This window comes from Cydia pomonella, chromosome 1 (genome assembly GCF_033807575.1).
Source record: "Cydia pomonella isolate Wapato2018A chromosome 1, ilCydPomo1, whole genome shotgun sequence".
NCBI lineage: Eukaryota > Metazoa > Arthropoda > Insecta > Lepidoptera > Tortricidae > Cydia > Cydia pomonella.
Genome location: NC_084703.1, coordinates 16,530,606 through 16,552,248, shown reverse-complemented (window position 1 = coordinate 16,552,248; position 21,643 = coordinate 16,530,606). Strand labels below are relative to the sequence as shown.

General features: G+C 36.3%; 1 protein-coding gene across 2 annotated transcripts; it reads right to left on the bottom strand.

Moving 5' to 3' along the window:
- Window positions 1–337: 337 nt before the first annotated feature.
- Window positions 338–15,324, bottom strand: LOC133516800 (uncharacterized). 2 transcript variants are annotated; one of them, XM_061849784.1, is made up of 3 exons: window positions 15,181–15,324; window positions 10,597–10,902; window positions 338–1,080 (listed from the first exon to the last, which is right to left on the bottom strand). In XM_061849784.1, the coding sequence occupies exons 2-3, from the start codon at window positions 10,888–10,890 to the stop codon at window positions 601–603; spliced, it is 774 nt and encodes a 257-aa protein (XP_061705768.1). In that variant the 5' UTR covers window positions 10,891–10,902; window positions 15,181–15,324; the 3' UTR covers window positions 338–600. The 2 variants fall into 2 exon arrangements, with proteins under 2 accessions (XP_061705768.1, XP_061705760.1); XM_061849776.1 differs by lacking the exon at window positions 15,181–15,324 and adding an exon at window positions 13,527–13,546.
- Between the last annotated feature and the right edge of the window lie 6,319 nt (window positions 15,325–21,643).

Below are 21,643 nucleotides of genomic sequence, written 5' to 3'. Positions count from 1 at the left end.
AAGAGTGGCAAAGTAAAATCATGCAAATTTTAAGTTGGCTGGTAGAACTGACTTTTACGAGATGATTTACTATGATAAATATTTAATAGCATTCATTTGGATTTCATTTGTAATGTTTGTTGTTAATTCTTAGTTAGGTACCAGTTCAATAGTATTTTCCTCTCTTTGGTGTCGTAAAAAAAAATGGTTTCACTGGGCAGCACAGCGCTCAAGATTCTTGTTAGTGTACCTGTCAATATTAGGACGAGGTATTAAACAAAAAATTTCCCCCTTTTGAAAATCCAGTAACTATATAGGAAAGTACAAAGAACACAGTGAAAAATAAAATGGATCCCACTCACAACAATGAATAAGTATTTATTTACTTAAAAAACAATAAATAAACAGGGAAATACGTAGCGCTTTATTCTTCTATCCAACGAGTATAAAATTAACATCAACTCACCATTGTACAAAAAGAAAATGCAGGAGTGTACTTCCTAGCAAACCCCTCTCTACCTCAAACCATATAATATAGTGTTAACATACTCGACATCAATCTAAACTTTAAGTTTTAGAACGTCAGAAAGTTATTACAGATAGTCGATTTGTTAGGAGCGTTTAGAAAGATACTTGTTTCTTTTCCTTCTGTTCCCTGATGGTTATTTTGGTGGAGGCTACGGCGGAATCGGCAACGTCGGAGTCGGCTACGAGGGCACGCAGGCGCGCCGCGCGCTTTTCACGCGCCGCGCTGCGCTCTGTCAGCTCTGACATCTCGTCTTCCAAGTCAGAAAGGCGCGCGCGGCTCGCTTTCGCGCGCTGTGCTGCGGCACTCTCCTCGTCCTTTAAAGCGGTCCACTTTGTCAGCGAGTTCTCTTCGTTCAATCTGCGAGCGATGCGTTTCTCTGTGCGTTCCTCGTTCTCTTGCAGGGCACGTCTCGCTCCACTAACCTCAGATTGGCCGATGCCAACTGTCTCCAAAATTTTATCAGAGATCCTCATGCGATTTTCCAGATTTGATACTGAGTTTTCGAAGTCGATGTCCTCAGCGAAGCGAGACTGCTTCTTTCCAGCGCGGATTCGTTTAAGAGATTCTGTGATCTGAAATTAAATAATTAAACTTATGTAAAATATACTGCTTCTTTATCATACCTATATTTAAATTTAGACAAAGTAGTTTTGGTAATTTTTGTATTTGTCTATTGTATTTGTCAACAATTACATTTTTGATACAAGCTTAACAACTTTTTATCGCTGACTGTACTTTTCTTTCCACAGGCAACTAATACTCATCGAAACAATTGAAACAACCCCAACCAAACACAATTTGTGTTGTTTTATCACAAGAGTTCCAATGGCCACTTCCTGTCTCCATCATCAGATCAGCTAGATGGTACCACAATATTGCATTGTCACCCAACTTACATAATTCCTTAAAACTGGTTTTCCCCACTCCACTCCTGCAAGTGTGTTGCAAGGCACACACTGAACCATTCCAAAGAGGAATCATTAGAGCCTTCAGAAAAAAAAACAGTCAAGTGCGAGTTCGTTTTACTCGCGCACCGAGGGTTCCGTACAAACTTTGAATTATCTCGTGTCGTAACTATAAAGGCGAAAGACTTTTGAACAGAAGTACCTGTACTAAGTATATTTGAGTACAACGCCATCTATCGGCAAATTATTTAACTAATTTGCGCACTATGTAATGCACTTATGTTGGTTTTTCGAGGATAATTCTCTATCATGTGAACCTATATCAAAAATTGATCTTTTAGTTGAAAAAAGGTATATTTAATGTAATGTCATAGACATTTCAGGTGTAATAAATACACGTGAAGTTGGTTAAATTGCAAACTGAATTCGGAAAGGTTTTTTGTTAATTAAAAACAAAGTTACCAAGATAGAGGTATGATTATATTTTTCCTGTAAAATTAATATTTTGTAAAAATTTGATAATTTTTCGTCGGTAAACTTCGGAGATAAGGGGCCGGTTTTTTTTCACATTTTTCTTCATATATCAATTTGCTTTCTCTACGAATATTTTTATTGTAATGTACAATTTGAGCTCTTTCAAATGATACCCCACTTGACCTAGTCACTAGACTTTGAAATTTTGCCCCCTCTTCATGTTGGACTGGACTGGACATTTCCCATAGTTAATAAAAATAATACCTACTTTAAATGTGTCTGGGTTAGCGTTGTTCATAACTATTCGTTTCAAATCGATACGTGGTTTTCGAGATATTTAGCGATTTGACAGACAGACAGACGGACGGACGGAGTCGCACCATAAGGGTTCCTTTTGTACTTTTTTGGTACGGAACCCTAATAAAAAACGTCTTCGAATGCCTTGGTGCTCTTTAGGGATCTACTGCGTACTTTGGTAAGGGTTCTTTCAAAACACCTAAAACAGCTCACTCACTATAGGGAAACGTGACTCAGGGCCATGCAGTCTGTAGGAATACAGAGGACCCTTGCATTTCCTTCCAGATTGCTCTTCCCTAATGCGTACTCATGACTCACTTCTGGGTAAACATTTATTACGCCCGAAGGAGTTAAAGATATTTTTTTGCTACCATAGTAATACACTGGGTGTTTCCTGTAACATGAGCAAATAATTAAAACATATATTGTACTCCTCAAACGATGACACTTTACGATGACACAATTATGAAGTTGGTAGATTTATTATTTTTCATACAAAATACATAAATATTGTCTTCAATGTACGCCATCATCGTTGTGATTGACGTCACTTGTCACGCTTTAATCATGGCAAAATTCGCAATACATTGCGACTTATAATAAACTTTAAATAGTAATAAAAATCAAAACAAGTTATTTTTAAAAGTCGCTGAACAAATGTTGGTCAGTTTAAGGAGTACAACTTACAGTTTAATTTATTGCTTCTGTTACAGGCAACACCCGCTTTGTACACAGATCCGTCAACGCCATTAATATAATATATACATAATTCTAAAATCATATAATTACTATAAATATGTATATATACATCATTTGCTCCATTCACCTCGCTCAAAATTGTGAGGCTTAGGTATGCAGTGACGCGCTTAACCCAAAGTAAAAAATAAGTAACTATACTTTAATACTTTTAATCTTTTGTTAAGATCTTATAGTTCACTCGAGTCTTTTTTATAATCCGAAATTTTTTATGAAAAGCTCATCGAGTTATGGCTGAATAGAAAATTGTCCTCGACCGAAATAATTCGGTGAAAAACCACTCTTGCATTTTTATAAGCCTCAGTTAGTAGGTATCTGCTTAATTGAGGAAATAAAACGAACATGAGGATTAAAACGGGAATACTGGTATATATTTTTATTCTCATATCTTATCTCCTACGGGATGGATGGGACATGATGATAAATGATAACCTTATCTAATTCCGGATTCGATTCTGTTCTACCTAATGGAAAAATATTGTCCTATTTCCCCGCCTGGAACAATTGGTAATTGTTCAAATTTTACTAATCCTGATTTTTTAAATCAAAAATGATGTAGATAAGTAAATTGTTATTTATTTATATATTTTTTTGTCTTTTAGAATTGTATGGTATTAAGCTTGTTATAATCCCATTAAGAACATAAATGTGAATTGAGAGCCAAGTTCAATATAAAGAATATAATTCAATATAAAGAATATATAATTATTATTAGTTCTATTTTTGGAATTTATTACAAATCGTAAAAAAAAACATTGTTTCTCTATCTTAGGTTCGTAAGTACACAATTACTCAGCTGAATGCCAAATTTCAACTAGGATCCAGGTCACCTGGAAGTGGGTTAGATTTTTGATGTTACGTCAGTCAGCCGGTCAGTAAGTAAGAAAAATCTCGATTTTTAGATATTTGTATCTTAATAACCGGTTAAGCTATATTAATGAAATTGGGATTCTTGTTAGCCTTACGGGTCTTAATACTCTTACGAGTAATAAATGAACCAAATATTATATAGCAAATGGCCGCTGCGTCCCCAGTTCTCTTCTTTTGAACTTGGCTATACACACTGCCGCGTGTCTAGATAAAATAAAATAGTTTCGTAAGTAACATAATCGTATCAACTTTGTTTACAGTAGTTCCAGAAATAGATTTTCGTACCATCAAGGTTTATTGCTGATACACTCGACTCGAATTTAATAAGTAAGGCTAGCTCAGGAGGCATTTGACTATAAGTTCAGTCTGTCAGTTGGACTAAAATGTATCATGTAATGTAATAGTATGTATGTATTTGTAAAGCATTTTGTGGAAACTTGTAATACGTCTCATTGATCGAAGCTTACATTAGTTTCTCAAGTTGGCGGCGGGTACGGAATTAAATTTACTTTACAATGGAATGTAGAATCATTGTTAGGGACACGAATTTTGTATTGTGTGTATGTGTGTGTGGGGAGGGGGGATCTTCACTAGGACTACAGTTTTGAATACATATCGGGTTAAAAATAATAATATACGGTCTTCGGATCGCATATTTTATAAATACAGTGTTTAAAAGCTGTAGTTGTGTGCTATACCTACTTGTAGAGTGCGTAAAGGGACTTAGAGGGATTAACCTCAATACGGGTCTATAGATACTATAAGGACAGTAATTGTATATGTATAAAAATGACGAGAAATTAAAGACATACTTACAAAATCTATTTTATGATCCTAACTATAGACAAAGAGAATTTGAAGTAGAGGTGGATTGTCAAAGAAAACTTTGTAGGTACAGTAAATTTACTGCTTCGACACATGATAAAAACTTTTAGAACGCCATTTGACTTTGATCCTTATCCTTTCACTGATATGTGTTTGATTTTTTAAGTATCAAAAAGTAGCGCCATCTAATAAGCATCGTTCCGAGCGCTGGCGCAACAACCTCTGGGTAGTGTCCGGTAAGATGGCGCCACTTTTTGATATTTAACAAATTGAACACATATCAGTGAAATAATGATGAACAGAGTCAAATGGCGTTCTAAAAGTTTTAACAATGAATCTAAAGATAGCAGTAAAACTGTGGCTATAAAATTTTCTTTGACAATCCACCTCTATTTCAAACCCTCTTTGCAACAAGTATGAGTAGATATACTTGACAAATAAAACAAATATACAAATACTGTACACTCGTATTATACATGAAAATAGCTCCACACCCGCTTAGTACGTGATGAAAAGAGGATTGATAGTTATTTAATTATTTGCAAAGGCATTGAGATCATGAGTTATTTATAAGAAAATTATGATGAATCTATATTAAAGTCTTCGTAATTCAGCATCTAATCCTTGGCAAGATTGCCAAAACATCCAGTCGTTCTTATTTGGTTATTCAACCAGTCACATGTAAAACTTTAAGCTCCGTAGGGATTCACAGCTTTTAATTAGAAACAACTGACGCAGCTTCAACGTAACAAGTAGGTATTTTGGCATAACACATGGAAAATTGAATTCATGCCAAAGATAAACTGGTTCTAAAAAATAAACAAACGCACGGCAAGTAATAACATTTTGTACCCGAGATGTACACAACAAAGAACAAAGGGAGGACCTACTAAATATCTTAAAAAGGTATTTAGGAAACAGTGTTTCAAATATCATTCTCAAAATCAAATTGTATCTGATATTTAAATATTTGACTTCCTAGTATCTTGTATTTAAGATACTTTTTATAGGACACAGGATTTTTAGGCTAACCTGGCGATGTCCTTATCGCACTAGTTTTAGGAGCCGCTTCTATTAGCGAGACGGATATATTCACCTAAAATATTTAAATCTCAGCCCCAGTATCCTCTTAAATTGCCAAATTTAAATTTAGGTTCATCATACATTAGCAATGTGGTAGCCATATAATGTATGTAGTATATATAGTTATACCTATTCATGTCAACTTGTCTCCTATTTTCGAATTATATTTGGACCACGATTCGTCAGCTACGTTCAAAGAATAACGTCGATGTTTTGAAGTACTTCGACATTCATCTTTGAACATGTCGATGTTAGCATATACTCGTGCCTTAGAGACTGTATCTGCAAAGAGCTACCTTTACTGTTAAACCTTGATCAAATGTATATTTATTAATTTGTTTTTTTTTTAATTGACATGATAAGATCGCTGGCATCGATTGGTGCGCGTGAGCTGCACTGGGTACGTAGACAAGATGCCAATCGTTAACGCTCCGTAGCGAACGTAACGCAAAGGTCACGTTCGCACTAAAAGGGGAAGAGTGAAACGTGACAGAGAGAGATAACTACGCTACGGTACAGAGCGTGAAAGATTGGCATCTTGTCTACGCATCTTGGAAACCGTGTCACCTCGCCCGCATTTATGAAAGCATATGAGATGCACTGCGAGTTGTATAAAAGCATAGTTGTAATTATAAATAATAATGCTCCCTGTCGTAAAATAAGAGCTATGTGAATAGATAGAAGAATACCTCCTCGTGCTTAAATTCAAATTCCAAATCTCGATGACTACAAGCAAACGGAGATAGTGCACAATTGGCCAGGAATGACTAGTGACCTACTCACAGGTATCGTACTAAAAATAAACCCATGTGTGCGGAGCCAAAGTACATAATGATTAGTGGATATCCTAATTTTAGTTGGATTGACATATTATTACTATTATTAGATAGGTATTTAATAAATAGCAAATATATTGCAAGTCTTTATTTAAGTAGTACTTTCAGCTAGCAATCTACCAAATCATAGGTTAATCGTTGGTTAATTAAGCTACGGACATAACTAATGTAATCATTATTAGTATTTGAAGTAATTATGTTTGTCTAACTTTTCTTTCATCAGTCGATTACTATACTCACTCAGACGACCTTAACAAACTCTGTCGTTGTAGCAAACGCAGACTCAATGAGTTTGCGTTGGCTACAACGACAATGTTTGTCTTTGTTGCTATCGCCTTCGGTCTTCATCATCAGAAAAAATGTATGTCATTATCATATATTATTTCACTATCATCTGTCTTTTATAAGTAGGTACAGAAAAGTCAGGTTCTAATTAAGCTTCCAAAATTTGACCCGCACAAACATACTAACAAACTAAATGCGATTAAATCTAGTCTACTACACTTACATTTACTAGTTTAACAACGTAAAATACTATCGATACTTAAGTATTATTGCAAGTTATAAATACCTAATATAGTAACAGTTTATATAATTAACTAAAGATCCGAAAAATAAAACAGTACGATTTGTTCCTGCGTATACCAAAAACCCCGTATATCCTTTATAAACTAAGTATTGACCATTCCAAACATGATAAAAGCTATAGAATATTACATTTTTCACGAGACTGAACATTTTATATTATTATGAAAGCCGTAAGTACCTAGAATACAAGACTTAAATATTAAATAAAGAATGAAATGTTGGTTGATATTGAACCTAATTCCACTGAATTTAGTATGAGTTACAATTCCTGCTGCTTGTCACAGAATTTCATGTATGTCCAGGAATTGTAAGTATAAACATATCATAAACCTGTACCTTTAACGTAAAGGTAGATTTATAACGAACTTATTTCTTAAAGATCCTTATAGCTTCTGAATTAAATTAATGTCCTTGATTATTTTTGCTTTTTCCCCTTTTATGAATGTGGCAGTTTATTTGTATCACTAGAACATTCAAGTTTAGGTGATTTTAGGAGAGCTGATATAAATTGAACGTTTGTAATGCTGGTGTGAGTGATGTTCATATACAAGGGTGTGCTAATATGTTGTAAACAGCTACATAGTTTTCTTTACCGTCAACTTCCTCAATCTGTCATTGCCTGGCTTAAAAACACGGTGATTCTTTAAAAAATTGAGTCTATATCTCGTTACTAATAAACGGGAGAATCGCCACTATTGCAATATATAATAAATTCATTAATATTTTACGTATACTAAGTTTAAAATTATATATAAATGATTTAATAAAAACCAGAAGAAGGCTCAAATCGCGCGTAAATCCAGTGGAAAATTAAAAAGTAAATGAAGAGTACGGTTTATCAGGATTATGAAACGTGCTCAACAGCGTGAAAACTCCAGGAACAGATTTTTTAGATTAAATTAAAATAATGTGATGAATTTAAAGCCTGGTCGGAAGCACAGATATTAGCGCTAGTATGGTTTAAGGTCTTAAATAGATTAAAAGTACCTGGGCGACCGAGCAAAGCTCGGTTATAATTATAACTATTTATTGTAATATGGTGGTGTATAGGTGATAATCTTAAGTACATTTTTTTACTAAATTAAACTTGTCTAAAACAATAAAAATTAAAAAATTATATATAAACTTGAACATATAAAAAAAAAGTTTGTCACCGAGCGAGATTCGAACCCGTAACACTCGTTTAGCAGTCCGCGTCTTAACCCGCTGGACCAGACGGACAGTGGCCGGCAACACGAAATTAGCGACCATTGTATTGTATTCGGGCGATTTTTCCGCAACTCGACGACTTGCGCCTATTTTGCGTGATATGTTGGGGGTGGGCTAGTCCTGCCAGCCCAGCTCCTCGAGGAATCCTATCAAACCTTTGATGTTGAGTAGGACCTCGGGGAGGTCTCTCGGAGATCCGAGATGTTTAGCCCTGTATGGAGTCACTCCGCTGCATTCCAGCACCACGTGAGAGGCTGTTTCTTCTGTCTCCATGCAACCTCGGCATAGGGGACTGTCTGTGACACCTGTTGTGAAAAGATGTTTGTTAAATAGTCCATGACCTGTTATGACACTGGTTACCATACTCAGTCGGACCTTCCCTAGTTGCAGGAGCGCCCTTGTGAGTTTTCCGTTGATGCCAGGCATGGCTTCTTTTGCCTGTCTGCATCCAGTCTGGTTCAGCCAGTGTTCTGTGTGTAGTTTCCCTGTACGTGCCAGCAGCATTGAGCGTACCTTGCTAAATGGTATCGGAAGAATCGGTTCCGGACCAATCGCCCCCGCATTCGATCCTTGCCTGGCAAGCTCGTCCGCAGCATCGTTACCTCGGGATCCACTGTGTCCCTTGATCCATTGTAGGGTGATCTTGTTATTATGACATACCTCCATTAGTCGTTCGTGGCATTCGTGTATAAGTTTGGATGTAACTATATGGCTATTTAGAGCCATTAAGACTGCTCTACTGTCGGAGAGTATGCGGATGGAGGATCCTACTACCTTCCTTGCAGTGATGGCAGCCGCCGCGTTTATGATGCCCATGCACTCAGCTTGGAATACCGAGTTATGGGCTCCTAGCGGAGTGGTGATTGACATGTTCAGGTCTTCTGAGAAGGTTCCAGAGCCCGATCCGCTGTCTGTTTTGGACCCATCAGTGAAGATTCTCAGCTCCCGGGGATTGAGTCCTTCCTGATTGTCGTCCTCATATAACTGTATTTTGTACCTTTTATCGAAGATAGCTTGTTTGTGAATCCGGTCCGTGCCTGACCTAAGCACTGGAAATTCGTCATACACCTTTTCCAGGCATTTTGTGTGAAGAGCTCCTGTGATGTTAGACCATATCTTGAGGGTTCGCAACCTTACCGCTGAGAGACTGGCCTCTTGTTGTATGTGTAGGTGCAGCGGTGGAAGGTTTAGCATGACCTCCATGGCTGCAGTCGGGGTAGACCTCGTGCAGCCAGTGGTGGCCGCGCATGCGAGCCTTTGAAGTCTTTGTAGTTTGTCTCGTACGTTGCCTAGGTTTGTTCTTGGCCACCAAACCAGAGCACCGTAACAGAGTAAGGGGCGGATTATTGTCTTATAGAGCCAGAGGGTAATTTTCGGGTTGAGTCCCCACCTCTTACCAATCATCCTTCTGCACTGCCAGAAGACAATTCCCGCCTTGTCTATCCGTTTGTTGATGTGGTTGTTCCAATTGAGTTTATTGTCGAGAGTTAGTCCTAAGTACTTAACTTCATCGGACAGCTGTAGCTCAGTTTGGAAAAGTGTTGGTCTGGTAAAGTTGCCAAGCGCCCTTTTATTGGTGAACATTACCATTTCTGTTTTGGTGGGGTTTACTGATAGGTCAAATTCTCTACACCAGCGTTCTACGATCCGGAGAGCTAACTGGGTGAGGTCGCATACTGTACTGGCGAATTTACCTGATATTAAAATTGCCAGATCGTCGGCGTAGCCTATTGTGTAGAAGTGTTCCTCGTTCAGTTTAGTTATAAGGTTGTTAACGACTAGGTTCCACAACAGAGGTGACAGGACCGACCATATTCTGCGTCGAAAGAAAAACGCATGAAAATTCGAAAACACGCGTTTTCCCAAACATAAGACTAATCTAGATAGATTGTATACCCCCAAAAACCCCCATATACCAAATTTCATCGAAATCGTTAGAGCCGTTTCCGAGATCACAGAAATATATATATAAACGAGCAATCGTTTAAAGGTATAAGATAAATGTTATTTAAAGCGCGTCAGATTGTTATTTACCTAGTCGTCGTTTATAGGATGACTTTATCTGTTTTACATATATGATCTTATCATTAAGTGCCTAACGTTTGAATGATGGTACTTTAGTTCCGGAAATGGTATTATAACTAAGATGTATATATACTTCACTAACATACTAAATCTTAAAAGATTATCTAAACGCTTAGATTATTAAAATAAAATTGTACGTAGAAAGATATGCATAGCTTACATCGTCAGCCAGGTCATCTTCTTCGAGAGCCGAAGAGAGCGGCCTACCACGCGTGGCGCGCGCACCCCTCGAGTCGAACAGCTCCTCTCTTGCCACCTCCGCGTCCATGCCGTCCAGCGCGTTCTTGATGCGGCTCTCGACGCCCGCGCGGATGCGGTCGCGATCGGTGTGGTCAGGCGCGCCGAGCGTGGTCTTGTGGTCCAGCCGATCCAGTACCGGACGATAGTAGCTCTCGCCCTTGTCGTAGTTGCAGTCGTAGACGCGGGTGCGCCGGGTTCGACCTAGTCGGCTCATGGTGGTGGCGATCTTTATGAACAAAACATTCTTGATTTAATGTTTCATGTAAGGTAAGATTGCACACAAATGTTTAACTCCTAATGTCGATTGGCATGCTCCTATGTTGGTTAGATCGGGCTCCACTGAAGAATTTCCATTTAATTAAAATAGGCATAGTTATACAATAGATCAATGTTGATCAAAACAGAGGCATTATAAAAATCGAAACTTAAAAAAATATTAGAATTCAATATATTGGGCTAGATGGTTCCAACCACTAGCTGTAGTTAATAACTGCACGGTATGGTCAGTTCAAAAATTGCAGCATTTACATTACGTACGGTTTTTCTGAACAATGAAAAGGGCAACTGAATGCAATATCGAGGGAAACTACAACGCGAATATCTATTTACTCTGTGAAGTGGTCGACATGGAATGAATCAAGTGCCCTGGTTGACGACAAATGAAACATGTTGTTGATGTTACAATCGTGAACACAGACCTGTTTGGTTTACCTCATTTTGGCACAGATGTTTAACTAGTTATAAATATTTACAGTACACCGGAACTTAATCCTTATTTTAAGAAGGAATGCATATAATACCGTCTTTATTCATCATTATTGTATATATTTAAACCAAAGAGCTAAAAAACATTACAAAAAAAACATTGTACAGTCAGCGTCAAATACTTCGTAGCAGTCAAAGTGGCCAAATAGTTCGGTACACCATACTAAATATATGGTGTACCGAACTATTTGGCTACTTTGACTGCTACGAAGTATTTGACGCTGACTGTACCTCCTCCACCCCTAACCATCGGTCCAAAAAAATATAAAAAAATCTTAAAAGTAAAGCTTGGTAATTACTGTAAATAAAAACTATAGCGAACCTGATCGGTTAAGCCGTTTTTGAGTTTTTGTAAAAATTATATTTACAGTACATATGGGGCTACTTAATAGCACTAGTGCGAGAAGTAGCATATTATGTTACTGTGTCGAACATTTAAAGGGCCATATGTACTGTAAAACGTTGTACGATACATGTGCGAATAGGTAATTCGCAACTCGTGTCGATTTAAAACACTCCCTTCGGTCGTGTTTTAATTTATCGCCACTCGTTTCAAATTTCCTATTTTTCGCACTTGTATCGTAATGTACTATTTGACGGACGGGTAGGTAACTATAGTGTAGGGTACTGAGCATGGCCCGACGCGCTATTGGCCTGTTATTTTATAATTTGGAATGTAATTTTGTGTTAATTTATAATAAGAATAAACAGTTTATAAGTTATTCGTTTCAGCACCGAAACTACCTACTGGGTTTAAAATTTTAAACCTACAAGCGCGAGTCAGATTTAAGAACAAAAATGTGGTTAGGCTGTTTTAGGGTCACAGCCGCAATGGTTTACATGAAACGTGGTGTAGACAGCTATTTCGAAGGCCGAAGGCCGAATTCCGCGTAGGGCCGAAGGCCCGGAACATTCCGAAGAGGCTTTGCATTTGGGCAGGACAGCACAAAGGTTATCTTAGCTCCGAATGCGTCTTTTCTAGCCCAATATTAGCGCAGTCTCTGTCAGCGGTACATACAATTCCAAGTATTGGCTGCTTTCCTAAACATTCAATATACCCACCGCGCCATAACTTTTTCCGTTACATCTGATTTTTGTTCCGACCCATTCGGGTTTTTCAAGACGTTTCACTCATATTTCACGTACAAAAAAAAAATATCGCGTGTTGTGTGGACCTCTTGAAACGCGACTTCGACGCGCACTTGGCCGGTTTTTATTATTATTACGCTGCACTTTCACAGAGATATTTTTTCAGAACTAGAGACTCAAATAAGAATAATGGGATATCATTATATGTACGATCAGCTGCAGAGTCGTTAACTTTAATTGTATTGTTCACAGACCACTATTTTCTTAAATGTGTTTGACCCAAAAATGTTCCCAGTGCTTAAAAACTGACCTGTTTACCTACGTCTAATTATTAGTGTAGTTGAATATATGTAGTTTTTATTGCGACCAAGACACTAAAGGTATGAGACTTTCGATGAAGCATGAACCTTCGTTATGTGTTTTTATAGTTGAGCCGATAAATAAAATATAGTACCTGTGTAAATATCTTTTCACCTCAGCAGCTCGAACAAGCCTACTTTCGTCACTCCAGGGAGTGAGACAAAGTAGCTTTTTAACTTAGTGAAGGCCATGAATACAGGAATATTTCTAGAAGCTTTCGTCATAATGATGATGCCTTTCATTCATGAATGTAAATAAATGTGGTTAATTGTACTTGATGTTTAATTTTTTTAACCTTTAATATGTATAGTGAGAACTACCGAGGTGAAAAGTTGTATGTGTCACACGAGAGCTAAGTTATTTTATATCTCGTGTTTTTGAGTCCCTCGCTAAGCTCATGATTCTAACTTAGAATCACTCGCTTCGTTCTTGATTCAATTATAGAATCTTTCGCTTACTCGGGACTCAAAATCAACACTCGTCAGAAAAACCAACTTTCCTCTCTTGTTACACAAATAACTATTTTGGTACTTACATATGGAACGTGGAATGAAATTTTGAAAAACCTGTCATTTGTTTCATATTTTAATGCAATGTTTAAATGAAAACCTATTTAGGTAACTAAATAAAACTAACCATGATAGAAAGGTGCTGGAGGCCAATTCGAACTTATAATTGATGACAATTTAAATTAATATTAATCGCCATCGCAATCAATATTTATTATCATCAATCAATATTTCTTTTAAATACGAAGGCTGATCTTATTGTTTGGCGTTCTTGGTGTTTCACAGATGGCATCGATAGTATTTTGTTTATGTTTATATTTTTAACCTTTCAGCAAAAAACACTATGTTTTTATTGAATTCCGTTAACTCCGGGATAAGTACGTTTAAGGAAACTAAATCTCTAAACTTGGGTCACATATATTGTAACTAGCTCTGGCACAGGCCCCGGTCTTTTTGGGCTGTTACTGCACACTATGTCTTTAAACGCTGGTTTCAATTCAAATGTATAATTAGATATAGTGAAAAGTTTGCTGTACATATTTAATTAATAATAATAATAAAAAAAGGCATAACTATTAAAAAAAATATAATTTTATATATAAATATTTAAAAAAATAATTAAATGTTGCATATAGCGTTGTTGTAACACGGGCATTACATTTAATTTAACCAAACAATTGTAAACTGTGACATATATCAATGTTATTTCGAACATCGATCGTCCGAGATAGTACTTAAGTTTAGTTGCAAATGAATAATCTGATACTAAACACTAATCAATATGTACACAGGCCCTAAGGCAAGCGTACACGTTCGTAAGGGCCTTATAAGAAAATAAATAAATTATTGATTATCTCCGAAATAGAGTTAATTAGAATACCGGTGTTTTTGGGAATTACTTAATTTACGCCCAGGAATGCACCCTTGAAATTAACGAAAAAAAAACACGGTGTATGTAGGACGGTTTGTAATATTTTATTGCTGATATTCATCATCAAAACAATCAAACGGCTGTCATCAAACCATTTACATGCGCATGTCTTGCGTGTAATAAGTTAATCTTCAAATAATAGACTGGATTCGAGCATCAATGGCATCTGTTCAGTAGCGCACGTTTGTTGCGAGGATTATTGACTTGACGTAATCCTACACAATTAACTCATGATAAAACCAACTCTTGGCATGAAGCCGCCGGAAAGTCATTGAAAATATTCGGCGTCAATGAATATTTTTTTAAGCTAACCAGTATTTACTACAAGTGCTGACTGTACTAAAGGCCTGCGTCAACAATGTTTTTATGAAATGATTATCAGAATTAAATTAAAAACGATTCGTATTCGGAATAATTCGATCGATCATTTTCGGTGATGAATGATCTACTGTAACCGGCGGCGCGAACAGTGGAACATTTTCAAAATAGATTTCGCAAACATTTGATACGGGTATATTTATAGTAACGAAAACCCGGTTTTTGTCTGTCCGACACGAGGTATTGTGATGTGCACTCAGTGAATGTTGAACGGCGCAGTTAAAAATAACTCTAATCTCTAAAGCACATACGCTGAATAAACTGATGACTGTGGTTTAAGAAATGTCATTGTTTTTAAGGTTTAGGTAAACACAACAAAACACTATAATAAGAACAAAATAATAATAAAAATCGCTATGCATTGAAACGTTTGTTGGTAAACTGTCATGAGCGCTTTCGCCAAACAATTCATGCACTAATCGAATACGAAGGTACATATGATAAGAAAAATAATAGGAAAAAGAGAACTGACCTGGAACGTGTTAAGACGACGAGACGGCGGACGGGACTGGGCCGCTGACGACGGTTTCGGCGCGTGCGAGGTGTGGGTGTGACTATGTTTAACTGTGACTGTGAGCCATGCTAAAATATACGTGATGACTTTTGCTTACAATGATTTCCTAGCCGGAAAAGAAAAGAAAACTATACCTACTCGAGCACGGATTTTGTGGAGCAAATAAATTATTATGTCAATTAGATGTGACATTTGAAAGACGCCAAATGTTGATGACGCCTTTATCGGTATTGTATTTTACGTGTTTGTTGACTATGTTTTATTTTAGTAAAATATAAATAAATCAACAACTTTTGAAAGGGATATAAAAGTCGTAGACATTGAATGAAATTTCCACTTTACACTGAACACAAAACTGACTACCTTAATACAGTTTTTACAAAATACAATTTAGTCCTGTATACGGGTTAAAAAGAATCTGTTCACCTGGAGGGTAATCAGATAGGTAGGTGTAGGTAGACCTACCTTAAATATTAAAGGCAGAAACCTGTACTTAGATAAAACTTACATCCTACTCCTAATTTTGAATTTAAACAGTAATAATGTTTAGTTTGATAATTTTAAGTGTTTGCGGAATATTTATTCAGTTATCTGCAAACGAGCGAGCATTTGGACTTCAAATCAAATGAAGCTAGAATATATTATTAGCAACTTACTCTGCTTCCTTCAGTTTGAATTCCTTATCGCAAAAATACAATAAATGTGTATCTGTGTGTGACCGATTAGAGTGCTGTTTTATTAACCTTTTGAACGCCAAGAACACCTAAAGGCGTCGTTACTAGTCGTGCCCACCGCGAGGACAACTATAGGTGTTATGAAGAACGCTGTCAAAGTAACCTTCACACTTTCAAGTAAGGTTTACATTAGCTCCCTTGCGTCTGGGAGCTTGGCGTCGGAGTGATGTTTGTGTTAATGACATAAAGCGTTCAAAGCATTAAATTGAAAGTCTTGTCTTTTTAAATTTATTTATACTTATTATATTAGTAACGTTAACAAAAATATTTTATACACCTATTAAATAACCAAATGATGTATTGTGTTCAAGTACACAAAGAGGCGACCGACTCACTAAAAGTGGTGATAGTTTTACAATATAAACAAAAAATAGTTATTACGAGTATTACAGAGGCCGGGAAATTGCAATTTGTAAATGAGTTTCGTGTTTGTGGGACGATGCGAAGCCGAGTTCTGCATTATTTAAGCATCAAATATCACTCAAATAGAACCTTAACATCAAATACGACAAAAACAAGTTCCCACCAGATTTCTTAAAAAACTTCATAAAACGAATAATTTTTGGTTTCAGTATACTTCCAAATTTACATACGTGCTAAAAACGTTACTTAAAAAAATAGCTAGCCAAGACCGGTAATGCTAATAATTTCTCTTCCTCCTAATTTCAAGTCCCTACTCAAATTGTTCCCGTTACAAACTTTCAACCTCTTTTTAAGGGATGAATTTTCCAAAACGCTGAAATTACTTTTCTCGTATTTTATGTAAATATATTATAACGAAGTTTCAAGCTCCTAGCTTAAAATAAAACTTGAACCCTATACAAACCTTTCTACCCTTTTTAACCCGTTTAAGGGATGAACCTTAAAAAACGCTTCTCATCTCTTTACATTTATAAGCTAGTGTGTAAATTTCAACTTTCTAGCTTTTGTAGTTTTGGCCCTGCGTTTTTGAATCCGTTTATTATACACGGTGCTCACGAGGAACCCGAAAGATTTTGACAGTATTACTGATCAAATTTAGAGACTAAAATGTCATGTAAACTTTTCTGGATTTCGCTTAATTTCAGAGTTAATACCAATGTAAAAAAAACATCTTCTCATCGTAACTTAGTGCAAAACGCCTTTTTGATCGCGATGATTCCATTATGGGGCGTAGTCTAAATATCCTAAGTCAAAAAGTGACGAGTAATTTTTGCAAGAACTAGTTTTTACAAAAAAAAATCTTAAAAAAATATTTTCAGTGCCAGTTTTACCATAACATTAACATTTACCATAACATTACTATGTACAAATACGTTCAAAATGAAAAAAAAAACAACAAAAAAATTTTTTTTTCGGTATTTACTGATACTCGTATAACATATTTTCCTTCTTTTGGCTTCTTTCGGGGTCCTCGTGAGCACCGTGTATAGTAGATATGTAGATGAAAACCAGTGTCACTCGATTCGTAGTTTCGTAGCAACTTTCCATTCCATGTTGTTACCGGTTGACATTTCTAGAATGAATATTAACAACTCTAGGTAACATATGCCATGGTCTAGAATTTAGTATAAAATTCGAACTTTAAGATACGTCAAACATATGCTTTTGCATTCGCATTTGCGAAAGAAGGGTTTTTATTTGAAGAAACGTCACTTTTAACACTGACATATATGGGTGAATCAACTTTTTTTGTTTTGTTATCCTGTCCCGTTGTCCAAGGGACAACCGTGGCACAGTTTGTTTGAAGAGACGTTGTATGCCGTTCTATTAACATGCTTAGTAGGGGGCCCATTATGGACATTGGTTAAAACGCAAGTTTGATACATTTAACTACCATAAAATCAGTATTTCAATGAACTTTTGTCCCCTGGACAACTAATCGTAACCATGGCAACGAGTGACGCTAAAAAGTTGATTCTCCCATTTAATCCATATCGTAACTTTAGCCAATATTCTTTAATTCATAGTCAACTCCAAATTACAAGAAGTAATATACCTAGAATCACACGTACTACCTGTACCTGCCTGTACCTATGCAAATAATGCCTAACATACTGATGTTTTGTGTTAATCAGACTATACAAAATAAAAAATATTTTCTAGTTACACCTCCACATGAAATATTTTTGATACAAGCTATTATACTGCATAACATGGCATTCTTAATTAAAAATACAATTTTTGTTACACGATATACCGTGTCACATGGTCGTCATTCGAGTATGTAAACTTGCCTCGAATCAAACGAACTAAATTGACATGAGAATGACAGATAAAATGATACCAGGAATAGCAAAGAAAAAATAGTCACGAGTATATTATGTCTATAAAATGATATTGATAAGTAAGATATTGCAATTACTACCTATTTGATAATTATCAAGGGGTCACAAACAATTTCGATTTATGAATGTCACGAGAAAAGTGGTTGATGCGATTGTAAGATTGTGACGTTACCGATCAAATCAGGAAATGCGGACGCGAAAATGCCAAATTTCGATGTCAGTATGCAGGTTTGGCGGCCAGTTGTTTATTTCGAGAGTTCGGTTGTCGCAATAAATCTAAAATTGGTGATTTAATTTTGTACATGTGGCCAGTAGACGATATTGATGCATAGGTATTTAAATGCTAACCGAATTGTCAACTGGAACTACATGCAACTACAACCATTTTCGGAATACTTTTTTTATGTAACGAATATTATTTTAAAATAAAATTTAAATAATACCTACTTAAACTGCCAAACTGTGGTATCATTTGAGCACATTGACTTGTCAATTTAGTTCGCCTGATTCTGGAGGCAACTTATAGTTTACAAAGCAATTGATTCATAGTCTGTGTATAAAGTTAGTTGGCCGCAACTTACTGTAGGCCTCAAGGGAACGGATCTCCATTCGCCGACCATACACCGACACAGGTTATCAAAGATTTTACAGAGTGTTAATTGTTGACAAAAGGTTTATTTATGGATTTAGGAAAACTAGTTGATTAAATTGGATCATTATACACTATGCCTTAACTTTTAATAAAATTTTCCTATATTATTTACCTACCTAATAATTATCTTTTCATAGGATGGTCGTGATCAGGAGATTATTATGGAGTTTCTCGCAGAACTTGAAAAAAAAAAATCTGCAATAAATTTTACTTATTCACAATTTTTTAGTTATTGATGACGTGTAGTCGTCTGTCTAGCGTGCAAATAAGTACAATCTAGACTGTTATACTTAATTATATTAGTAGCAGTAACAAGAATGGGGCCGGGTATACCCTTAAACTATGTCCAAAAGAGAGGTATGGGCACTGTGAATGTCATCACGCTTTGTGTGGGAGGATACAGCACAGCGGATGTCATTCCAGATCTAGAGTAGAGCCCAACTGGGGAGGTACCTTATAGAAAACCGCAGCCAAATAACACTATTAGTGTTATGTTCCTGGCGGTGAGTAACGTTGCCAGAGCTCAACGAGCGTGCGGAGTGTTAGGGTCGGCAAGCGCATGTAACACCTCTGAAGTTGCAGGCGTCCATAGGCTACGAAGACTGCTTACCATTACGTGCACCTTATGCTTGTTTGCCACCGACGTAACATAAAAAAAATCTTTAGGCTAATTAATATGCCGATTGTGAGGTTGGTCCCATAGTAAAAGTTGCTCAGTATGACTTATATATTCAGCCCGTAAATTATTCAAGGTAACTAAATAAACACCTTGTATTATTATACTAGTGTTCTTGTTTGTGTGATGAGTATGCATAATTGTTCATGAGTCTTGGGTGTTTTCTATATATTTAAGTTTACTATATATATCGTTGTATGAGTACCCACAACACAAACCTGCTTGAGCGTACTGTGCGGCTTAGTCAATTTGTGTAATAATTTAATATTTGCCACCAACAGTTACATGAGAATTACTACAAAAAACTTTGTGATTCAACACTAACAAAGTTTTCTACATGCTAGGCTAAGCGATGGCATGCCAGTGCTACGCTCTTGAGCAATATTTTAGTTTGTTTCTCACGCAGGTCCTAACATTCATTTGGCTATAATTTACGCACAGAAACAGGCCCCATCCTTTGGGAACTGCGAGCCCGCCTCAAAACATAGTTGGGAAACTGTAAATTATTCGGCTGTCGAGGGATCCCAAGAATAACAGAAGAACAGGTAGCAAGCGTGTAATCGATTGTTTCTTATGGTCTCCACATAACGGATGACAATACACGGTGCCTCGTAAAATTCGACCTAACCAAAAGTGGAAGCCACATTCACGTACATTGCAGAATAAACAGGTACCTATTGGCATTGTAGCTGCTAGTCTAGTTATAAATCTGTTTTCTAGATATTTTCCCGGATGGCTCGGAATACGCTAAAGACCTAATTTGCTAATGCTTAACCACTAGCGGTCTTAGATAATACAAGAATAAGGCTTACAATAACAATTATTCTCTTCATTTATTATTAATTAAATATGTATAGCAAACTTTTCACTATATCCACATTTCTAACACTACTACTATTATACATTTTAATTGAAACCAGCGCTTAAAGATATAGTGTGCAGTAACAGCCTAAAAAGACAGGGGCCTGTGCTAGGGCTAGTTACAATATATGTGACCCAAGTTTAGAGAGCAATTGGATTTTGGATGTTCCTATACCTAATATAAATTTTACTCAGTCAACGAAAGCTTACTTATTTAATTAAACATTCATATGAACTGGTGTGATCATCCAGAAGAACCAAACGCACCTTAGAAACATTGTCATTAATAATACGCTTAACAATCATCACTGATTTTTCATTCTCACTTAAAGATTTATAACCAAAATTAAAAAATTGTGCTTGTTATTTTGAAAATTCATTTCAAGTACAAACAAGGCAAGGAGCCCCATGATCTACGTATAATCGACACCTGACACGTATTATACATAATATAAGTAAGTTACTCGACTGACGCGTACCACAGATATTAAGTGCACTTAAGGTATTTACTGTTACACATGCTCTGCGTTAGCACGCTAATAAGCATGCTTAGCGTTGAAAAAAACCGGAAACATACGGGAAAATCAATGTACATTTCAGTTACAATACCCATTTCCGAAAATTAATATAAAGCCAAGAAAAACCATTTTTTTAAACTTCTGTATTTTTCAATATACTTTAATAGGAATTTAACCAGATAGGTTAAGGTTGCACGTCTAATGTATTTGTTTTTTTTTTAATTGGCTATCGCCACGGAGGAATGTTTTTGTTTCTATCATTGTTTTAGTTACTGAGTTTGGCACTGTCCTCTTTTTAATCTTCTTCTTCTTTTAAAATATGGCCTCCATCAAATCTATGATGATTTTGCTAATGTCAAGTTCGTTGTTCAGTAGTAACTTTGAAAGTGTGCTCGTAGAGCATGGCGTTGTTGGGTAGTTGCTTTTAGTAAAGAGATAGCTGGACTTTACTAAAAGCTACGATGGATTGCCGGGTGTTGATTAAAACATGGTTAAACGCGTTTCGAGATTAGTTTTTCATTATCTGCACACTTCCACGATAGTTCACTGCATAATAAGCTATCAATATTACACTTTAAACAACATTAATAAGCAAAACACAAAAAAATATTCTTGAGAATCTCAACGCAACCCTGTCATCACTCATCAGTGGCATTGTTGTAGTATGACGTATTTAATTTTTTCGAATAAAACTAGAAAAAACAGGTCAAGCG